Below are 20369 nucleotides of genomic sequence, written 5' to 3' on the forward strand. Positions count from 1 at the left end.
ACATTAATTTCACATTTCCACAAACTTCAGTGTTTCCTTTCAAATGGGATCAAGAATATGCATATCCTTGTTTCAGGTCCTGAGCTACAGGCAGTTAGATTTGGGTATGTAATTTCAGGCGTAAATTGAGAAAAAAAGGGTCCGATCCTTAAGAGGTTAAGCTTTCAGACATTTATGAGTAGTATGAGGACAACGATCAATACCTTCATCTTTCTTGGATATTTAACATTGACAACTACTACTTGTTTCAGCCGACAATCCCAACAGTACAAAAATAAAGCTCTGCCATTTTGACCAAGTGCTTGCACTCTCTATGTTGACTTGACTTAATATTTGATGCCAGCTGTACATGACTTGTTGACGCTTAGCAGCTGTTCATACATACACTTGAAAAGATAAATGGAAAGTTAAATTCCTGCCAACAACATGCACAGTGTACTATGCTAAATACTCAAGCAAGAGTGATGCCAGGCACAGCTGTGTAAGTAAATTATGCACATTATTACAAAACCAGGATATTGTCATTGGATATTATTGACTGAGAACTTAAACAGGGCTGGTACAGGAGGAAGCACAGTGGTGTACAGATCAGAATGGCTTCTCTTCTACATGCTCAACTTGGGATGTGCTCAGTGAGGTGAAATGTTCAGAATGTTGCAGTTTGAAATGAATAGAGCTGCGGTGATGCCCAATTCTGCATGACAAATCATATCTGTATGTTTTATAACATCACACCCCTTCTGAACAGACCCCTAAAGTCCAGAACAGTATGGCTACGGGGTTGTAAATACTGCTAGTGGTCACACCCATTTGCTCCTGTCAATCAAATCTGACTGCAATGGTCTTGAAGGGCACTAGCTGGTATTTACAGATTGGTGACAGACACAAAACATACCACAATTATCCCACAAATAAAAATGCAATGTCTACATAATAAATTAAGTTAGTACATTTACATTTACATTTACGTCATTTAGCAGACGCTCTTATCCAGAGCGACTTACATTATTATTATTATACAGAAGAGATTAAGTCATTTGCCATACTGGATTTGAAATTAAGGACAAATATGTAAATCACTGTCGATACCTCCTCAGATAATAAGCATTACACAAGTGTTTGGACTATTAGTTTGATAACAGGAGTGAACTCAGTGAGGGGAAGATAGAATAGGGAATTGTCTTTTTCCCAATGCATTTCTACATAAGATTACCATATCTGTTCTACAAAATGCATTTCTATCGAAGCGTTCTGTAAAATTGCACCCTCTTTAACAGGCCCCAGGTAAAAGTTAACCGTATAACATTTAACTAACGGCAGCAAACACGGCAGCATGTGTATGCGTGTTTGGTAGGGGTCAGAAGGACGACATATTTAGTTTAGTCCATATCAACAAATCAACAGGAGCAGATCATTAACATGCCAGAAACAGACCTGTTGACGCCCAACACAAACCTCCAGAACTTGCAAAAAATTCATTTTTTTCCCTCCCCAAAAAAGCCTGACTCGACATGAATTACAACACTTGTGAATCACTGTAATATTGTGAAATTATATATTTATAGAAATTTACATATAATCCCTTGAATGTTTACAATCATACCAGAACAAGATGGCTGATGTCCCAGTGCCCACGCCACCCATCCCAAACCTCAGTCCATTCATTTGCTCCATAATAGGGCCACCGCTTTGCAAATGCCTACATCGTTGTAGTTGAAGTAGCAGAGACCGGCAAAGGTGACAGTCGACAATAGGAAGAGGCCTGCGTTGGCCATCTTGATCTTCGGTTCTCCATGAACATAGTCCGTTAAGACTTGTAAAATCCCCCTGGAGAGAGAAGACAATACAAGAAACTTATGAGACTGCTTAAAACCCCAATATTACGTAATAGCCAGTGATGTACTGCTAAAAAAATCAAATAGCTCACCGCGATCACAGTTTACCCATCTAAGTAACGCTCCCTATACTTTCAATGCAATTTTGCGCAAAAGGTGGGTAAATGCTAGGGCAACAAAAAAAGTGGCTAAACAGTGTTAACAAAGGTTCACTCAAATTTTTGGGGGCACTGAGCAAATTCCAGGTCTGCTGAGCGCAAACTTGAACGTTGTGAAAATTCTGTGCAACTTCCAGCGTGCGTTTACTGTGAACACTGAGGCTGTACCCACTTTAAGTTAGTGTTAAAATTTTTTTGTCGCTAAAATTCTTATATTATATTTATGTACACATACTAACATGGATAAATCTGGCTTTTCAGAGCGCTCACTTAGAGTAAACAGCGGTCTGGGCGGTGGGTTTCACCATAACCGAGGCGAACAGTTGAAACTGGAATAGCAGCAAGGCCAGGCGGACTGGGGACAGCAAGGAGTCACCACGGCCGTAGTCCCGTATGGTCCTAGGGCTCAGGTCTCTCAGTTGGCTTTTCATAGCCGATCATTAAAGAGTTGAAAACAGCAGGTCTGGGACAGGTAGGGGTTTTCGTAGCCGAGGCAGAACAGTTGAAACTGGAATAGCAGCAAGGCCAGGCGGACTGGGGACAGCAAGGTGTCATCATGCCCGGTAGTCCTGACGTATGGTCCTAGGGCTCAGGTTCTCAGAGAGAAAGAGAGGAACGAGAGAATTAGAGAGAGCATACTTAAATTCACACAGGACACTGGATAAGACAGGAGAAGTACTCCAGGTATAACCAACTAACCCCAGCCCCCGACACATAAACTACTGCAGCATAAATACTGGAGGCTGAGACAGGAGCGGTCCGGAGACACTGTGGCCCCATCCGAAGAAACCCCGGACAGGGCCAAACAGGAAGGATATAACCCCACCCACTCCGCCAAAGCACAGCCCCCGCACCACTAGAGGGATATCCCCAACCACCAACTTACAATCCTGAGACAAGGCCGAGTATAGCCCACAGAGGTCTCCACCACAGCACAAACCAGGGGGCGCCAACCCAGACAGGAAGATCACGTCAGTAACTCAACCCCACTCAAGTGACGCACCCCTCCCAGGGACGGCATGAAGAGCACCAGCAAGCCAGTGACTCAGCCCCTGCAACAGGGTTAGAGGCAGAGAACCCCCAGTGGAGAGGGGAACCGGCCCGGCAGAGACAGCAAGGGCTGTTCGTTGCTCCAGCCTTTCCGTTCACCTTCACACTCCTGGGCCAGACTACACTCAATCATATGACCTACTGAAGAGATAAGTCTTCAGTAAAGACTTAAAGGTTGAGACCGAGTCTGCGTCTCTCACATGGGTAGGCAGACTGTTCCATAAAAATGGAGATCTATAGGAGAAAGCCCTGCCTCCCGCTGTTTGCTTAGAAATTCTAGGGACAATTAGGGCCTGCGTCTTGTGACCGTAGCGTACGTATTGGTATGTACGGCAGGACCAACTCGGAAAGATAGGTAGGAGCAAGCCCATGTAACGCTTTATAGGTTAACAGTAAAACCTTGAAATCAGCCCTTGCCTTAACAGGAAGCCAGTGTAGGGAAGCTAGCACTGGAGTAATATGATCAAATTTCTTGGTTCTAGTCAGGATTCTAGCAGCCGTATTTAGCACTAACTGAAGTTTATTTAGTGCTTTATCCGGGTAGCCGGAAAATAGAGCATTGCAGTAGTCTAACCTAGAAGTAACAAATGCATGGATTAATTTTTCTGCATCATTTTGGACAGAAAATTTCTGATTTTTGCAATGTTACGTAGATGGAAAAAAGCTGTCCTTGAAACAGTCTTGATATGTTCGTCAAAAGAGAGATCAGGGTCAAGAGTAACACCGAGGTCCTTCACAGTTTTATTTGAGACGACTTTACAACCATCTAGATGAATTGTCAGATTTAACAGAAGATCTCTTTGTTTCTTGGGACCTAGAACAAGCATCTCTGTTTTGTCCGAGTTTAAAAGTAAAAAGTTTTCAGCCATCCACTTCCTTATGTCTGAAACACAGGCTTCTAGCGAGGGCAATTTTGGGGCTTCACCATGTTTCATTGAAATGTACAGCTGTGTGTCATCCGCATAGCAGTGAAAGTTAACATTATGTTTTCGAATAACATCCCCAAGAGGTAAAATATATAGTGAAAACAATAGTGGTCCTAAAAGCGGAACCTTGAGGAACACCGAAATGTACAGTTGATTTGTCGGAGGACAGACCATTCACAGAGACAAACTGATATCTTTCCGACAGGTAGGATCTAAACCAGGCCAGAACTTGTCCGTGTAGACCAATTTGGGTTTCCAGTCTCTCCAAAAGAATGTGGTGATCGATGGTGTCAAAGGCAGCACTAAGGTCTAGTAGCACGAGGACAGATGCAGAGCCTCGGTCTGACGCCATTAAAAGGTCATTTACCACCTTCACAAGTGCAGTCTCAGTGCTATGATGGGGTCTAAAACCAGACTGAAGCATTTCGTATACATTGTTTGTCTTCAGAAAGGCAGTGAGTTGCCTGCGCAACAGCTTTTCTAAAATTTTTGAGAGGAATGGAAGATTCGATATAGGCCGATAGTTTTTATATTTTCCGGGTCAAGGTTTGGCTTTTTTCAAGAGAGGCTTTATCACTGCCACTTTTAGTGAGTTTGGTACACATCCGGTGGATAGAGAGCTGTTTATTATGTTCAACATAGGAGGGCCAAGCACAGGAAGCAGCTCCTTCAGCAGTTTAGTAGGAATAGGATCCAGTATGCAGCTTGAAGGTTTAGAGGCCATGATTATTTTCATCATTGTGTCAAGAGATATAGTACTAAAACACTTAAGTGTCTCTCCCGATCCCAGGCCCTCGCAGGCCTGTGCAGATCCAGGACAGCTAAGCCCTGGAGGAATACGCAGATTCAAAGAGGAGTCCGTAATTTGCTTTCTAATGGTCATGATCTTTTCCTCAAAGAAGTTCATGAATTTATCACTGCTGAAGTGAAAGCCATCCTCTCTTGGGGAATGCTGCTTTTTAGTTAGCTTTGCAACAGTATCAAAAGAAATTTTGGATTGTTCTTATTTTCCTCAATTAAGTTGGAAAAGTAGGATGATCGAGCAGCAGTGAGGGCTCTTCGGTACTGCCGGTACTGTCTTTCCAAGCTAGTCGGAAGACTTCCAGTTTGGTGTGGCGCCATTTCCGTTCCAATTTCCTGAAGCTTGCTTCAAAGCTCGGGTATTTTCTGTATACCAGGGAGCTAGTTTCTTATGACAAATGTTTTTCGTTTTTAGGGGTGCAACTGCATCTAGGGTATTGCGCAAGGTTAAATTGAGTTCCTCAGTTAAGTGGTTAACTGATTTTTGTCCTCTGACGTCCTTGGGTAGGCAGAAGGAGTCTGGAAGGGCATCAATGAATTTTTGTGTTGTTTGAGAATTTATAGCACGACTTTAACAGTGGCCTAGTAGGCTACTGTTAACAGTGGCCTAGTAGGCTACTGTGGCTATTTGATCATAATGTAGGCCTACCAGAGTGGCCTACCATCAAAATCAATGGAGAAAATGCACCCCATAACATTTTAACATGGAAATATCTGTTCTACCATTCAGCCTACAGTAGCAGCCAATGTGTGGTGTTCAATGTAGGCCTACATTCAATTAGACTTTTGAGAGAGAAAAAATCACACAGGGCTTGACATTAACCTGTTTATCCACTTGTCCTTCAGACAAGGAGGTGACTGAAAATGTTGTGTTTGATGCAAGAAACCACTTTACAAATCAAATGCATTATTCCCATTCCATTATTAGAGAATCAGACAAATTATGCTACCCTCTGCCTATTGGCTACTTAGCTTATTCAAGCCCGTCTCAAAATACAACACTGCCCCTTTAAGACCAAAAAAAGCTCTTTACCTGACTGGCTTTTCAAATATGTCTAGAAATGTACACGTTTTGTGCTCTTGTAGGAAGCAATCACTCTTCTTATGCGGACTACAACTTATCTATAACTGGGCTAATAACTCACTAACTAGCAAAGGATATGAACAAAATGTGCCCACGTGGCTACATGCAGCTCTCGATTTGATCTCAAAACAAGCGCATCTACTTATAACCGCTCATGCTGTAAACACAGTCGAGTTCAAAGTAAATGGCACAGATCCATTTGGCAATGGGCTATTTGCATATAGGCCTACTGCAACTATAATTGTTTATGCCGCACCGGGCTGTGTAGTGCGTGTCAGTAGGTAGCTTAGTGGTTAAGAACGTTGTGCCAGTAACCGAAAGGTCGCTGGTTCTAATCCCCGAGCCGACTAGGTGAAAAATCTGTCGATGTGCCCTTGAGCAAGGCACTTAACCCTAATTGCTCCTGTAAGTTGCTCTGGATAAGAGTGTCTGCTAAAATGACTAAAGAAAATGCAATAGAATCCTACTCCGATGCATTCTGCCTACAACAAAATCTCTTGCATAGTTTGTTTTGTTTCGGTAGTTGCTAATATTGCGTTGATTCGATCACAATTGCCACAGTAAAGGGAAATGTTGATAGTGTTAACAGGGAAAATTCTAGAACGGTGGTCACCAACCTTTGAGTCAAGATCACTGAGTCAAAATTCAAGCCGAGATCTACCACTGAGATTTGTTTTTTTTACATGACAAAAAATGTAAGCCTATGCAACTTTAACCAATTAAAAACAGTACTGTAGCAATGAGATTTGTGCAGCAAGCTATAGGCCGAATACATCACCACCACATATTGGCATTGCCAATGCATTGTTGTTCGGGCCATTAAAAAAAATGGAGGTAGGCAATATGATCCCACCGGTAATAGATCCGTTGTCGTATTACTTGTGAGGCACAGCTGAGTGAGCATACATTTACATTATTTGCTTTTTATTTTACTGGTCTGATGGTGCCTGCATCTGAGGGTCAGTCTCAGTGGAGGGAGAGAGCAGCAGACTGAGGGTCCACCTCAACATCCCTCAGCTCTCCCTTTCCTCCACTGACACTGACCAAAGGAACAGTCTTCAAGCTGATGGCAAAAATCGAGTCGCACCGCATTATTTCTGCCTCATGCACAAATTCATGTTGTTACTCCTATGAACAGAGAAAGTGAAATATTCCTTGATTATTAAAAAAACCCAAGCTGCTAATAATAACGCAAGCCTATAGACACACTTTCCTACTCATTCATTATTGCTGCAGTGCTTGTTGTAGCACTGAGTGGAAATAGGAAGAACGTGCAAAGTGTTGAATACAAAGTGTTGACAGTGCTGAGTAAGAATTTACATTTTAGTCATTTAGCAGACGCTCTTATCCAGACAGCCCTTCTGAAATTAGCCCACTCAACTACCTCATCCCCATATTGTTATTTATTTTGCTCATTTGCACCCCAGTATCTCTATTTGCACATCTCTTGCACATATATCATTCCAGTGTTAATACTAATTGTAATTATTTTGCACTATGGCCTATTTATTGCCTTACTTCCATAACTTGCTACATTTGCACACACTGTATATATACTTATTTCTGTGGCATTTTTTACTTTGTTTTGTTTTACCCCATATGTAACTCTGTGTTGTTGTTTTTAATCGCACTGCTTTGCTTTATCTTGGCCAGGTCGCAGTTGTAAATGAGAACTTGTTCTCAACTGGCTTACCTGGTTAAATAAAGGTGAAAAAAAACAAAACATTTTCATACTGGCCCCCCCAACTTAAACATGAACTCACTCATAAAAACAGCAGCTCTTTGCTGTCTTCGTTGACAGCCTCTCTCTAGTCATGGTTTGAAACGTTTTGAAATCTCAGTCAACTTTGCTGTAGCTTTGTTTTAATGCCTGTTACGTTACTGTGGTCCTCTGTAGCTCAATTGGTAGAGCATGGCGCTTGTAACGCCAAGGTAGTGGGTTCGATCCCCGGGACCACCCATACGTAAAAATGTATGCGCACATGACTGTAAGTCGCTTTGGATAAAAGCGTCTGCTAAATGGCATATTATTATATTATTATTATATTATTATATTATTACTGCAGACACGGTAATCTGAGCCATCTGAATGGCCAGCGGTAAACCTATAGTGCACTTTATTTGCTCTCCGGGCCAGCCGGGAAGGCAGAGTATGTACCTTCAGACATGAAATGGTTCAAAATGGCAACAGTTCACCTACCCGGCACGCAGGACAGCTGAATCGGGTGCACCTACCACCAACAGCCAGAGGAAAAAAATAATAGAAAAAAAGAGCACAAGGCTTTACCGTTGGGTTTTTTACATAAATGTTTGGCGATCGACTAGAAATGCCTTGGCGATCGACCAGTCGATCACAATCGACCGGTTGGTGACCACTGCTCTAGAAAGTTGAGTGAAGTTTAATCTTGTGCTTCTCTCTGTGGGCTGATATTTCTGCGTGCAGTCCTGGGGGAGCTGCGCAGCAGTCTCGGGGCTACTACACGCAGCTTAGAGGGAACATTGGCGTTAACCCTCCACTACACCACTGATCATATCCATCTTGACTTCATAATCATGACAGGACATACATTCATTGACTTCCCCAGGGTAATGTTAGGGAGAGGGAAGTGGACAAATGCATAATCTGAATGGCTGAAGACCCACCAAGGAGCCACTAAGACCTTGAGGAACACACCAACAGCTCAAGGCACCATCATGTGACCGTAGGCTATTCTTTGTTTAGACTACAGGGTGGGGTGTCTTGTCCGGTTTATGTAGCCCATGTGAAATGGATAGCTAGTTAGCGGTGCGCGCTAGTAGCGTTCAATCAATGACGTCGCTCTAAGACCTAGAAGTAGTAGTTTCCCTTGCTCTGTAAGGGCTGCGGCTTTTGTGGAGAGACAGGTAACGATGCTTTGTGGGTGACTGTTGTTGATGTGTTCAGAGGGTCCCTGGTTCGAGGCAAGGAGAGGGACGGAAGCAATACCATTACATTGAGAACAAACAGAACTGTAAGCATTAAGGGATAAGGAATGGTGAAATCCTTAGTGCCTAAAGAGATAAGCCAATCTTATTTACATAGCAGTGGCCTTGGAGGACTAAGAGCTTTGTAGGCGTGCTCATAGTGTTCCTCAGTTAACTGGACAATGGTATTTCATGACTCCAGTTGAGAATAGCGGCACTCACACAGCCTTAGCAAGTCAGGCAAAGTGAAATGGTACTGATCTCCTGGAACATATGTGGAGTGCGGTTTTAAAAATGTCTTCACTTAACAAAAGTAGCACATGGAAAACCCATGGTGTATTACACATGACCAGCATTCTTAAGCGTCATCTTGATGTTCAAAATATATATATGAGCGTGCATTTCAACTCCTCAGCGACAAGCTTGACAACTGGGAATTAACTGGTTTTCATTAGAGTGACATGCCTTGAGGATATCCAAGTACCCAACACTAAAACCTAAGGGGTATTAACACCACACATGACTAGGATTTGTACTTTAAACCTGCCACATTCATTTAGTCAGTGGTCTAGCTATGGCACAGTGCCCCAGGGTGACACTAAGCCCACCTCTTCAAAAAGCTCTCGTAAATGAAAGCACAAAACTGTTTTTGCATGAGCAGAAATGTAGTGGACATAGACTTGGTTGGTTATCCCAACCACTTGTCTATTCTATTCACTATTTTCTTTCATAAAAGCTTCCAACTGTAGTCACCACCAGTAATGTTTTGTTGTTGTCCGGAAATGATTGTTTAAGTGTAAATATGAAAGGAAAAATATTTAACCAGAATAAGGAAGTGAGACAGCAGGCCAGTGCCCTTTAAACCAATTACCGTAACCATTTTTAGAGGGGAAACTCTTGTCTTACCAGTGGCCATGCAGGGTGAGGATAGCAGCCAGCGAGTAGTCAATAGCAGGGCCGGGGAAGTAGTAGGCAGCAGGCCCCATGGACAGCAGCAGTACGCTCACCACACGCTCTCCTGTCCAATGCAGGGAGGCAGCTTTGGACCCAGAGCCAGCTGCAAAAGGGCAAATAACTAAACATTCAATCATACATCCACATGCAGAACTAACCTCTTGTGGAGAGAGGCGGATAATCATTTAAACAAAGACTCATCATTGAAAACAGTTCATTTACATGTATTTTATAACCCGTTAGCCAGATAGGCCTACTAGAAATCTCTGACATGTTTTTAGCACATAGAAGCAATTAGGTTTGTCTGTTAGCCTACAGATTTTTGTTGTTGTTGCGTTTAACAATTGTCCCAGTCAGTTTCTAACTGAGGTTTATATCTTTGAGGTTCTACTATACACACCAGCTCCAGTGGAGATTGCCGAGGGGAGGACGGCTCATAATAATGGAGGGAACGGCATCAAACACATGGAAACCATGTGTATGATGTTTTTGACACCATTCTACTGATTCCGCTCCAGCCATTACCACGAGCCCATCCTCCCCAATTAAGGTGCCACCAACCTCCTGTGGCCATCTCTCGTAAGTTGTTGCTTATGTTCTCAAGTTTCACTAGATATCACAGTTCAAACATCATGCCATGTGTTGACTAACCTGGTTCTGAGAAAATAATGAATGTTATTGATCTAAAAGACCATATAGTCCCTCTCAAACGGAGTGCCGTGACCCACTAACCTACTTTTCAACTCTCAGTCAACCTGTTGAAAATGTCCCTGGCCTGCCACTTGGGGCACTAATTATGTACCAACCACACAAACAACATGCCAGTGGGGACGTCACTAACCGGCTCCCTGCCAATAAATGACTTAACCCCCCTCTCTCAAGTCCTTCTTACACGATACAGTTCAGTGTACAAGAGAGAGCAAGAAAATACTTGAATCCCCGTTAGGTGTAGGGCTGTAGGCTCTAATCATAATATAGGCCTACCACTATTACCTTATATAACATGTAGCCTAGCCTGAACATTGATTACTTTAAGGAGTCATAAAATTCACAAAAACATACAATGGCCACAGTGTTCTGGTAGGACTGGTATTAATCTTAGGCAACACATATAGCCCATTATTCATATTTTAGTGCTACAAGCAAACTGTAGGCTATCAGCAAAGCTATTATATCGTGGGAACAACAAACCAGAGAGAGATGAGGATCCATGAATCCTAGCTGTCAACGGGTAGGGCCGGTCTTGGTCCTTTTGCTGTGCGACCAGGGGTCGTGCGAGGAGAGAGCTGCGATAAAACAGAGCTGTCGGGAGAAGACGAGAAATCAGTGTCATGAACTATATCACAATATTTATTGTTAAATTATAAGTAGGCTATAAAATAAGGCAAAGCAACAAAAAAACCAATAAGGGTTAGGCTATACTGTAATGTAGTCAGTTGTTCACACATGGCTCTATTCCAAAATGTGAATATTATTACACATAGGCCTTTATTTAATCAGAGGATGAGTCTTTCTTCCCTCAAACTGTAAGGAGTATCATGAATAAACCATTCCATTTGTTATGTGGTTGTCAGCAATCAGGGGTAGCCTATCTGGTGTATACGTTTTTTTTAGGGTAACTTGTTTGTGTGCATCTTGTCTTGGTAGTTGTTAAAAGTAGTATACCTACAACTAGAGGTCGGTAGTATACCGTGTGGTGCCAGGACAACAACCTCTCCCTCAACGTGACCAAGACAAAGGAGATGATTGTGGACTACAGGAAAAAAAAGAGGACTGAGCACGCCCCCATTCTCATCGACGGGGCTGTAGTGGAACAGGTTGAGAGCTTCAAGTTCCTTGGTGTCCACATCACCAACGAACTATCATGGTCCAAACACACCAAGACAGTCGTGAAGAGGGCACGACAAAGCCTATTCCCCCTGAGGAGACTGAAAAGATTTGGCATGGGTCCTCAGATCCTCAAAAAATTCTACAGCTACACCATCGAGAGCATCCTGACTGGTTGCATCACCGCCTGGTATGGCAACTGCTTGGCCTCCGACCGCAAGGCACTACAGAGGGTAGTGCGTACGGCCCAGTATATCACTGGGGCCAAGCTTCCTGCCATCCAGGACCTCTATACCAGGCGGTGTCAGAGGAAGGCCCTCAAAATTGTCAAAGACTCCAGCCACCCTAGTCATAGACTGTTCTCTCTGCTACCGCACGGCAAGCGGTACTGGAGTGCCAAGTCTAGGTCCAAAATACTTCTCAACAGCTTCTACCCCCAAGCCATAAGACTCCTGAACAGCTAATCATGGCTACCCAGACTATTTGCACTGCCCCCCCACCCCATCCTTTTACGCTACTGCTACTCTGTTAATTATTTATGCATAGTCACTTTAACTCTACCCACATGTACATATTACTTCAACTAGCCGGTGCCCCCGCACATTGACTCTGCACCGGTACCCCCCTGTATATATAGCCTCCCTACTGTTATTTTATTTTACTTCTGCTCTTTTTTTCTCAACACTTTTTTTGTTGTTGTTTTATTTTTACTTTTTTTGTTAAAAATAAATGCACTGTTGGTTAAGGGCTGTAAGTAAGCATTTCACTGTAATGTCTGCACCTGTTGTATTCTGCGCATGTGGCCAATAAAATTTGATTTGATTTGATTTGAACTAGAGGTCACATAAGGTAATGGCAACTATTCGAGGAATTGAAGTATAGGCAGCCAAAGACCTAGGAGTATGGATGAATTGGATTCATGCCACAGTATGTGGGATTTATAGGGGTTAGAACAGCCTAAAATGTATATAGAATATTTTGGAAAGTGATAGATTATGTTGAGATGGCCTTAGTTCCTACCAAGCATGAGGCCTAAAACTGATATGAAGAGTTTAGAATCGAGGTTGATCATTTTAGTTGCTTCAGGCTACTTTCCGAGATGCGTAAACAGGTCCGATTCAATGAAGAGTGAAGCCGGCTATTGATGTCAGTGACAGCTCGCGCAGGAAGCCTAGCGATTAAGAGCGTTGGGCCAGTAACCAAAAGATCGCTGGTTCGAATCCCCGAGCCGACTAGGTGAAGTCACTATGAACTTGAAAAGTCGTTGCCTTGCTCATCCATCAGCTAACATTAGCTGGCTAGCTACTAGCAAATTACGATATGTACAACGTTACTTTGGACAAAAACCTGTCATTATCAAGAACAACGATATGAAATACACACAATTGTGGAATTAACAGAAAATTACACACAAAGACACCTACGTTGGACACCTCTATGGCAGACAGAACTTATCCTGACGATGGCCGCCATGACGATTAACCAACCAAGGTCACACAAATCTTACCCGGATGTAGTTGATGTTTTGTCCACTGTGATCAAGAGTTTATAAGGACTGGGTGATAGTAGACTTCGGATGCTTCTTCGTCTTATTCGCATGTGCCACATAAACTTCATTTTAATCCAAACAATTATGCAATGTTTGCTTGATCTTGGTTTAATAGATTATTTCCAAAAATAAAGTATAAGAAACATACATCAATTTTGAGCAAACTTTATGGACAATGTTGATCTGCAAAAATAGAAGACTGCAAATTACAATATGTTCCCAAATGTATTATAAAAACATGTTGACCCCAAGGTCTGCATCTGGTCCCAGACATTGACAACTCCTGTAGAAAGCCTGCATTCAAGAAAGATTATAAATACTTATACTACCTGAGGATAATACTAAACATGACTCTGAATTCAATTTTGAACTAGGCCAAATCCTGTTTTACTAGACTACATCCCTGGGCAGGACTAATAATGAGTTAGGTTTTAAAACATTTGCAATGGTCAATCTTAAAGTGACAATCCGCAGTTGAAACAACAACAAAGCGAAATCCCCGCCACTGTTTCGGTAAAAAGCTTAGGTTTGGGACTAGAGATATTTAACCACTCTCAAATTCATAGACAGAGCTACGGTTGCAAAGACTGACCATCCATGATATCAAATGTATAGTTTGAACTATGTTTTGAGGCTGTACAGTGTTTGATTACATTTACTTTGTTTACAAACATTGGAGTAAAACATATTTTGGGTTCTGATGGGTACAATAGTTGAACTAAGCTCAATAGACATTTATAAATTATATTATTTTTAAAAAATCAATGGGTACACCACCGCACAGCATTCATTTATAAATCCAAAAATGGATATAGCAACTGCAGATTACCCCTTTAATCTGAATAGATAGCAGTGATTATATTAAAGGGACAGTTCACCCAAAGTACACAATGACATATTGGTTTCCTTACCATTTAAGCAGTCTATGGACAAGGTACGACAGCAATCAATGCTTTGGTTTTGTTTACCTGGACACTGTTTCAACAAAAAAAAGCATTTGTGGCACAAATCCAATGCAAGTCAATGGTACCTATTTCTGCATTTCCTTACCTCATATCGAAATCCTCAATAAGTAACTTCATTGAGTTACACAATCCCTTTTGAGATACTTTTGGTTGGTGCGCGAAAATGCAGGGGTGTAAATACTTAAGTAAAAATACTTTAAAGTACTATTTAAGTCGTTTTCTGGGACATCTGTACTTTACTTTACTATTTATATTTTTGACAACTTTTACTTTTACTTCACCACATTCCTAAAGGAAATAATGTACTTTTTACTCCATACATTTTCCCTGACACCCAAAAGTACTCGTTACATTTTGAATGCTTAGCAGGACAGGAAAATGGTCCAATTCACGTACCTATCAAGAGAACATCCCTGGTCATCCCTACTGCCTCTGATCTGGCAGACTCACTAAACACACATGCTTCGTTTGTAAAATTTGTGTTGGAGTGTGCCCCTGGCTTTCCGTAAATAAAAAAACAACAAGTAAATGGTTCCATCTGGTTTGCTTAATATAAGGAATTTGACACTTAAGTATATTTAAAACCAAATACTTTTAGACTTTTACTCAAGTAGTATTTTACTGTGTGACTTTCACTTTTACTTGAGTCATTTTCTATGAAGGTATCTTTACTTTTAGTCAAGTATGACAATTGGGTACTTTTTCCACCACTGTGAAAATGCTGATATACTGTATGTACCATTGACTTGCATTGGATTTGTGCCTCAAATTCCATACCTTGTCCATATACTGCTTACAGGGTAAGTTACCAATTTGTAATTTGGGTGAACTATCCCCTTAACAGAATCTACACATTAGATTGTTTTATTAAAGGTGCAATATGCAGAAAACACTCTGCCATTTCCTGTTTGCAAAGATTTGAATAGTTCGCCTAATTTCAGTTTATGTGACAAAACAAGCAAGTATAGTGTAGAAGTATAGTAACATCTAAACCGCTGTGAAATATATTTTCCATTTCTAAAAAATATTGTATTTTCATCTGTTTGAAGATGGTGTACAAAACCAAAAGTAAAAGAAAAAACAATTTTAGTAGGGGAAGCATAGAAATATCGCACATAGAAGAGATCTACCGCTTCATAGACTTCTTAGAATTATAGATCTATAACTCACAACTCTATGTGAATTTGGTAAAATCGGCCAAAAAGTTACATATTGTGGCTTTAAAAAATGGGTGGCCTTACTTACATGAAAGTCTGAACATTGAAAATATTGGAGAGTCAAGACTCATGTGTTAGTCAATTATCTTAGTACCGGCGCAAACCCACAACAAACCACTGAGCAACAAACGCACGAGCCTACATAGAAGGTCATTCTCAGCTCTACCAGTTGAATTAACCCGACTGTAACCAATCCCTGATACTGCAATGGACGGCTTTGACATAAATTCTTCAGAAAAGGCTGATGCTTCAGAGCTCCAAAGGATGATCGCAATTGAACAACAGAAAGCGCAGTTTCAGGCCCAGGTAGGTATCTTTGCTACATACAGCAGCAGCTATGCAATGAAGTTAGCTAGTTAGCTTGCTAGCTAACGCTAGCTACATGAACTGTATTCTGAACTGTGTCCTGCATTTGTTATTTTATTACACCATCAAACGTGTTCTCAGAAGGGACAAACTGAATTGCGAGTTGATTACGAAATCATATATTTCTGTTTTAAACCTCCACACGGAAGTTGACTTAGCTGATTCATTGCTTCTTTTGAAGGTGCATAACTTCACAGATGTCTGCTGGGACAAGTGCATGGAGGGGAGCCCGAGTTCAAAACTGGATTCACGGACAGAGACTTGCCTCGTGAGCTGTGTTGACCGCTTCATTGACACTACCTTGTCTATAACCAACCGGTTCACGCAGATGGTTCAGAAGGGTGCCCATTGATGGGAGCTGGACTATGGGAAATAGACTATAATGTTCTATTTTGTAAGAAAACTGTGTGTTATGTTTTCCCTTATGCCTCGAACCCTTAACAGCATTGCCTAAAATGGTGATGATGATATGCCACATTACAATTATTAAAGAGGTAGGCCTAAATTGGACATGATATAGAATCACAAAGTATTTGGTTGCAATACGGCTTTATTAAAATTCAAATTAAAAAGTAGGCCCAAGAACTATACCAACACTGTGCTGCTCATTACATCTCTATAACATCTGTGTGACAACATCATTTGACATTGCCTACAGTATTGTAGAAAATAAAACTATGTAACAAAATGGCCATTTTAAAACAGTACACACAAAAATAATACAGGTTAGAAAGGGAAAAAGGTATGAACAATGTGCCCTGAAGATTTCATCAACACTCCTTTCATCATGTTATGCCATTCATATTGAGTAGAGCAGAACACATGTATACTAGCGAATGCATCATCAGACAGTACTAAACAACGTTATAAAAAAATAATTGTTTTTGGTTTGCCATCCGATTTCGTCATTTAGTTTGTCAACATTCAACCTCCGATCATGGCTTCTCAAGCTATTCAAAATACAATCGATGTGCCCAGGCCCCAGATGTCTATCATGCCAGGTTACTGATGTTCCTGGCAGCCCTTAGTGCAGATTTCATGGCAGTCTCGATCCAAGCGTGAGGTAGGGCCGTGTGCTCCCCAGCAAAGTGGACCCTGCTCTCATTCCTGAACAGGTCCGCGGCGTAGTCCGTCTGCTGGTAAGGGGTGTAAATGGCAAAAGCCCCCAGACTGAAGGGATCCAGCCCCCACTTCTTCACCAACCCCCCAGTGCAGAGAGGACGTATAGCCTCTCCATGGATCTTTACCAGGTCATCCAGCACCAAGGCCTTCAGCTCATCTTCGCTCACCCCCTGGAACAGAGTGGAGTCATCTGAACAGGTGTAGGACGCCAGGAGAGCCCCCCCAGCCGTGCCTGGGAAGCTGTGGCTAGGGTAGTAGATGAAACGAGAGGGGAGATCCGTGATGCTCTTCCCCCCTTTGATGCCCTCCTTTTCCCAGAATCTCTCGCTGAAGCTGAGGACCACCTTGGTGGAGCTGGCGTAGTGCACGGACCGCAGGGCCTCCATCTTCTGGGGTGACAGCCGGGGTTGGAAGTCCATGAAGAGGGTGGCCTTCGCTGTAGCTGTCACCAGGGCATAGTCTACTGTGAGGTTGGTCAGGGAGGATGGATTGCGCCAGTTCTGGTAGGCTACGGTCACGTTGCTGCTGGTTTGACTGATGAGTCGGACCTTGGAGTTGAGAAGGATGGTGCAGTTGAGGCCCTGGTAAAATGCCCTTGGTAAATGGTCAAACCCATCAGTGATCTCGTAATAGCTGAAAAACAGAGAACATTACACTACTTTAATACACTACTAACAAACACTAGATATAGGGCGGGGTGTCTAATTTGATTATATGTGCATAGTGGTGTGCTTACACGGTGTTGTCGTTAATATCCGACTGAATATACAGCATCTCAGTAAGTGATGCGTAGAAGAGGCTGTTCTCATTCAGGATATCTCCAATCATGCGCAGGGCACCACGACTCAGGTTCCCCTCCTTCACTAGATACTCCTGTCAGAAAACAACAATCATTAAAATGGCTGAATAAAGATATATAAAAACATATTCATTCCCATTTCTAGTAAGGAAAGTGGCAAAGTGCATACCAATTTAGCCTCTGACAATAATCATGGATCTTGTCTGATGGTTATCTATAAGCAACCAAGTGTTTTCTTACCTTGACTGAGTACGAGTCATATTTTCTCAACGTGGCCTCGCAGCCAGCTGTCTTCAAATCATCCCTTATCTACAACAAATAATTTGTATGACTTATTTGTTTTAACTGTGTTATGTGACACATACTGTACATGTATATAACATTTAACATTACACAGTGTTCCACCACAGGAGTCTAATGCTGTGTTTGGAGCCCCCCTCCCTTTGCACACACCTTCCACAGGGCCAAGTCGAAGAGCTGACCAGCCGATTTTCCCCTTTCCTTGTCAGTCAAGGGATAGTTCAGCACGTCTGGGTTCTCTTTAACTCTATATGTTTTCTGCAGCAACCCGTTCACATGGTAATATGTGTTGATGTCATCCTGGATAAATTGATTCAGTCCAAGGCCCATTTTTGATGTAAATGATAAAAGAATTCTGTTGAATTAAAAATGCCATAGTTAACTTTGTATTGATGGTTAAAGTAAACACTTGCTATCATTCTCATGCAACTCTATAGGATATGCATCAGTATCAAATAATGATTAATTTGAGATAGGATGCTTGACCTCTTTTCAACAATAACATATGAAGATAGGGGATAAGAGGTAGCTACCTATTTCATGTGGTAGGACAATAGGCCTTACTCACTTGTGAAAGCTAGGGATCCTCATAGCACCCAGCTCTGCATACCATCCTTCTCTTCTATTTCTGTAGGTCTCCACCCGTCCTCCAATTCGACCACTCGCCTCTATTAAAGTCACCTTGTTCAAAAAAACAAAAGATATCAGTTTCCCCCTTTTGCACTGTAGGCCTATTATTAGTCATAACCAGATAATTACAATACTGACACTAAATTCCTTTCTGAGTATGTCAATCATATGTAAATTAGCATATGTCAATGTAATTAATTGTGTTGACATTGACACAGTAAATGTTATGAAAGATACTGTACCTTGTGCCCTGCGTCCTCCAGAAACTTTGCTGCAGTCAGTCCAGCAATACCACCACCGATGATGGCAATATGATGAGGTGTCTTTGTGAAGGGAAGACCTCTGTCCACAATTTCAAGGAGTTCGGCATAGTCTGAATCTTGCAGGCACTCAAAAAGAGGATCCTCAATGTATCCATTGACACTGAAAACTATGATCACAACTATAGCGACAGGAACTGGAAAAGAGCAAAAGTAAATGTTTTATAGGCCTGCAGGCTTACAATATAAAAATCATGTAAAAATATATATTTTTAAAATGCTACAGAGGGATATATTATTCAAGTAGATGCAACATACATTAATGACATGCAGTCTGTGAGGCTATTCTTGTTTTCACACCAAAATCACAAAACTATATCTAGAATGACTTTAAGAATGTTCCTGAACAACATCTCCTTCTCTACTTTCCAATAAGTTGTTGGAATTCAACAAAAAGTTTTCACAAAAGTAGAAGTTATTGTTTTGCAATTAGACATAGATTATCAAATGTTTTATTGTATTTTCATTGCCCCATAAGGTGATGCAGTACTTGTTATTTTGACAGTAGGCTCAATGTATTTCTGGACTCCCTGAAACAATGCATTTTTACAAATTCTTCAAATAAACAAAAATATAGGCTATGAACTTTGACCACAAGTCAATTTGTCATTATAACTAAGCTAAAGTCAGATGTGTTGAAGAAAAAGGAAATACTTACAATATTTGCACAATGCCACAAAGGGTATCATATTGACTCCTAAACCCAGAGTCCTTGCCTTCCCTTTTCTAGTGATGCTGACGCCCACCGGAGAAATGGAAACCTAAAGCGAAACATGGAGTCATGTAGCCTAGATAATGTGATTGACTTTGTTTTACTAAATTAAATTAATATTATGAACGTTATACAATATCGAACTCCCCCACCCCACCCCACCCCACCAATATCAAGTTACACATTTGTTTTCGTTGCGAATTAAATTAAGAACATTAATTTGCGAATCATGCATATCATAACGACTTACCTTTAAACAACTATTCATATATGTATAAGTCTTAGGCATACACACTTAAACTGAGATACAGGTAGGCTATCTTCATGGGATACCACTCACCTTCATCAATGGTAACTTCTCAAAAGCGATATGCATGAATGAAACAAATATCTCTGAGCTATATAGCTTAGCTATATTACTTAGCCTAAATCTTTTCTAGGATTCTTACAAGTTGGCGTCTTACCATGAATGACTAGACTGGAATCACACATGTTATGTGTGAAATTGCACCCAACGTATTTTAATGAGGGACCTATGTGGGCTTCTGAGGTCGGAAAGAAATATTTTCCCACACCGGCTCGAGATTCAACCACACTGAACAAATTAGATTAGTGAGGTTTACTATTCACCAGCATACCTCATTTCCCCCTTCCCACCAACATAATATATGTTTTATAGTGCATTTTAGTGTCACCTGAAGTGCACCTTGCCTTACCTAACCTGAGATAGAGAAATTGTATTTTAAGATTCGAAGATAAGATTCTATAGTGAATTATATTTAATTGGATACATACATTGAAGGTTAGGTTA

At 41.4% G+C, this 20369-nt stretch overlaps 3 protein-coding genes across 4 annotated transcripts; 1 reads left to right on the forward strand and 2 right to left on the reverse strand.

The window, feature by feature from the left end:
* Window positions 1–156: 156 nt before the first annotated feature.
* Window positions 157–13099, reverse strand: LOC121567629 (succinate dehydrogenase [ubiquinone] cytochrome b small subunit B, mitochondrial-like). Of its 2 annotated transcripts, none has more exons than XM_041877812.1 (4): window positions 13003–13099; window positions 10943–11053; window positions 9704–9854; window positions 157–1827 (listed from the first exon to the last, which is right to left on the reverse strand). In XM_041877812.1, the coding sequence occupies exons 1-4, from the start codon at window positions 13049–13051 to the stop codon at window positions 1662–1664; spliced, it is 477 nt and encodes a 158-aa protein (XP_041733746.1). In that variant the 5' UTR covers window positions 13052–13099; the 3' UTR covers window positions 157–1661. The 2 variants fall into 2 exon arrangements, with proteins under 2 accessions (XP_041733746.1, XP_041733745.1); XM_041877811.1 differs by having other exon boundaries at window positions 12991–13066.
* Window positions 13100–15392: 2293 nt separating this feature from the next.
* On the forward strand, window positions 15393–16265 carry LOC121567630 (mitochondrial import inner membrane translocase subunit Tim8 A-like). Its single transcript, XM_041877813.1, has 2 exons — window positions 15393–15615; window positions 15857–16265. The coding sequence occupies exons 1-2, from the start codon at window positions 15517–15519 to the stop codon at window positions 16025–16027; spliced, it is 270 nt and encodes an 89-aa protein (XP_041733747.1). The 5' UTR covers window positions 15393–15516; the 3' UTR covers window positions 16028–16265.
* Window positions 16266–16353: 88 nt separating this feature from the next.
* LOC121567622 (L-amino-acid oxidase) lies at window positions 16354–19606 on the reverse strand. Its single transcript, XM_041877804.2, has 7 exons — window positions 19505–19606; window positions 18769–18983; window positions 18465–18577; window positions 18050–18251; window positions 17837–17905; window positions 17534–17670; window positions 16354–17430 (listed from the first exon to the last, which is right to left on the reverse strand). Exons 1-7 carry the CDS (start codon window positions 19533–19535, stop codon window positions 16668–16670), a joined length of 1530 nt encoding a protein of 509 aa, XP_041733738.1. The 5' UTR covers window positions 19536–19606; the 3' UTR covers window positions 16354–16667.
* Window positions 19607–20369: the final 763 nt, after the last annotated feature.

Source organism: Coregonus clupeaformis, chromosome 6, assembly GCF_020615455.1.
Source record: "Coregonus clupeaformis isolate EN_2021a chromosome 6, ASM2061545v1, whole genome shotgun sequence".
Classification (NCBI taxonomy): domain Eukaryota; kingdom Metazoa; phylum Chordata; class Actinopteri; order Salmoniformes; family Salmonidae; genus Coregonus; species Coregonus clupeaformis.

What these genes read in the sequence shown, in the direction of transcription:
- LOC121567622 (XM_041877804.2), bottom strand. Translation starts at nt 19,535, where the DNA reads ATGATACCCTTTGTGGCATTGTGCAAATATT. An exon ending in AGGATCCCTAGCTTTCACAA is followed by an intron (nt 18,252 to 18,464) that starts GTGAGTAAGGCC and finishes TTAATTCAACAG; the next exon opens with AATTCTTTTATCATTTACAT. An exon ending in GATATTAACGACAACACCGT is followed by an intron (nt 17,431 to 17,533) that starts GTAAGCACACCA and finishes TCTGTTTTTCAG; the next exon opens with CTATTACGAGATCACTGATG.
- LOC121567629 (XM_041877811.1), bottom strand. Translation starts at nt 13,051, where the DNA reads ATGGCGGCCATCGTCAGGATAAGTTCTGTCTGCCATAGAGGTGTCCAA. An exon ending in TGTCCAACGTAGGTGTCTTT is followed by an intron (nt 11,054 to 12,990) that starts GTGTGTAATTTT and finishes TTCTCCCGACAG; the next exon opens with CTCTGTTTTATCGCAGCTCT. An exon ending in CTCACCCTGCATGGCCACTG is followed by an intron (nt 1,828 to 9,703) that starts GTAAGACAAGAG and finishes TTCTCTCTCCAG; the next exon opens with GGGGATTTTACAAGTCTTAA.
- LOC121567630 (XM_041877813.1), top strand. Translation starts at nt 15,517, where the DNA reads ATGGACGGCTTTGACATAAATTCTTCAGAAAAGGCTGATGCTTCAGAG. An exon ending in AAGCGCAGTTTCAGGCCCAG is followed by an intron (nt 15,616 to 15,856) that starts GTAGGTATCTTT and finishes CTTCTTTTGAAG; the next exon opens with GTGCATAACTTCACAGATGT.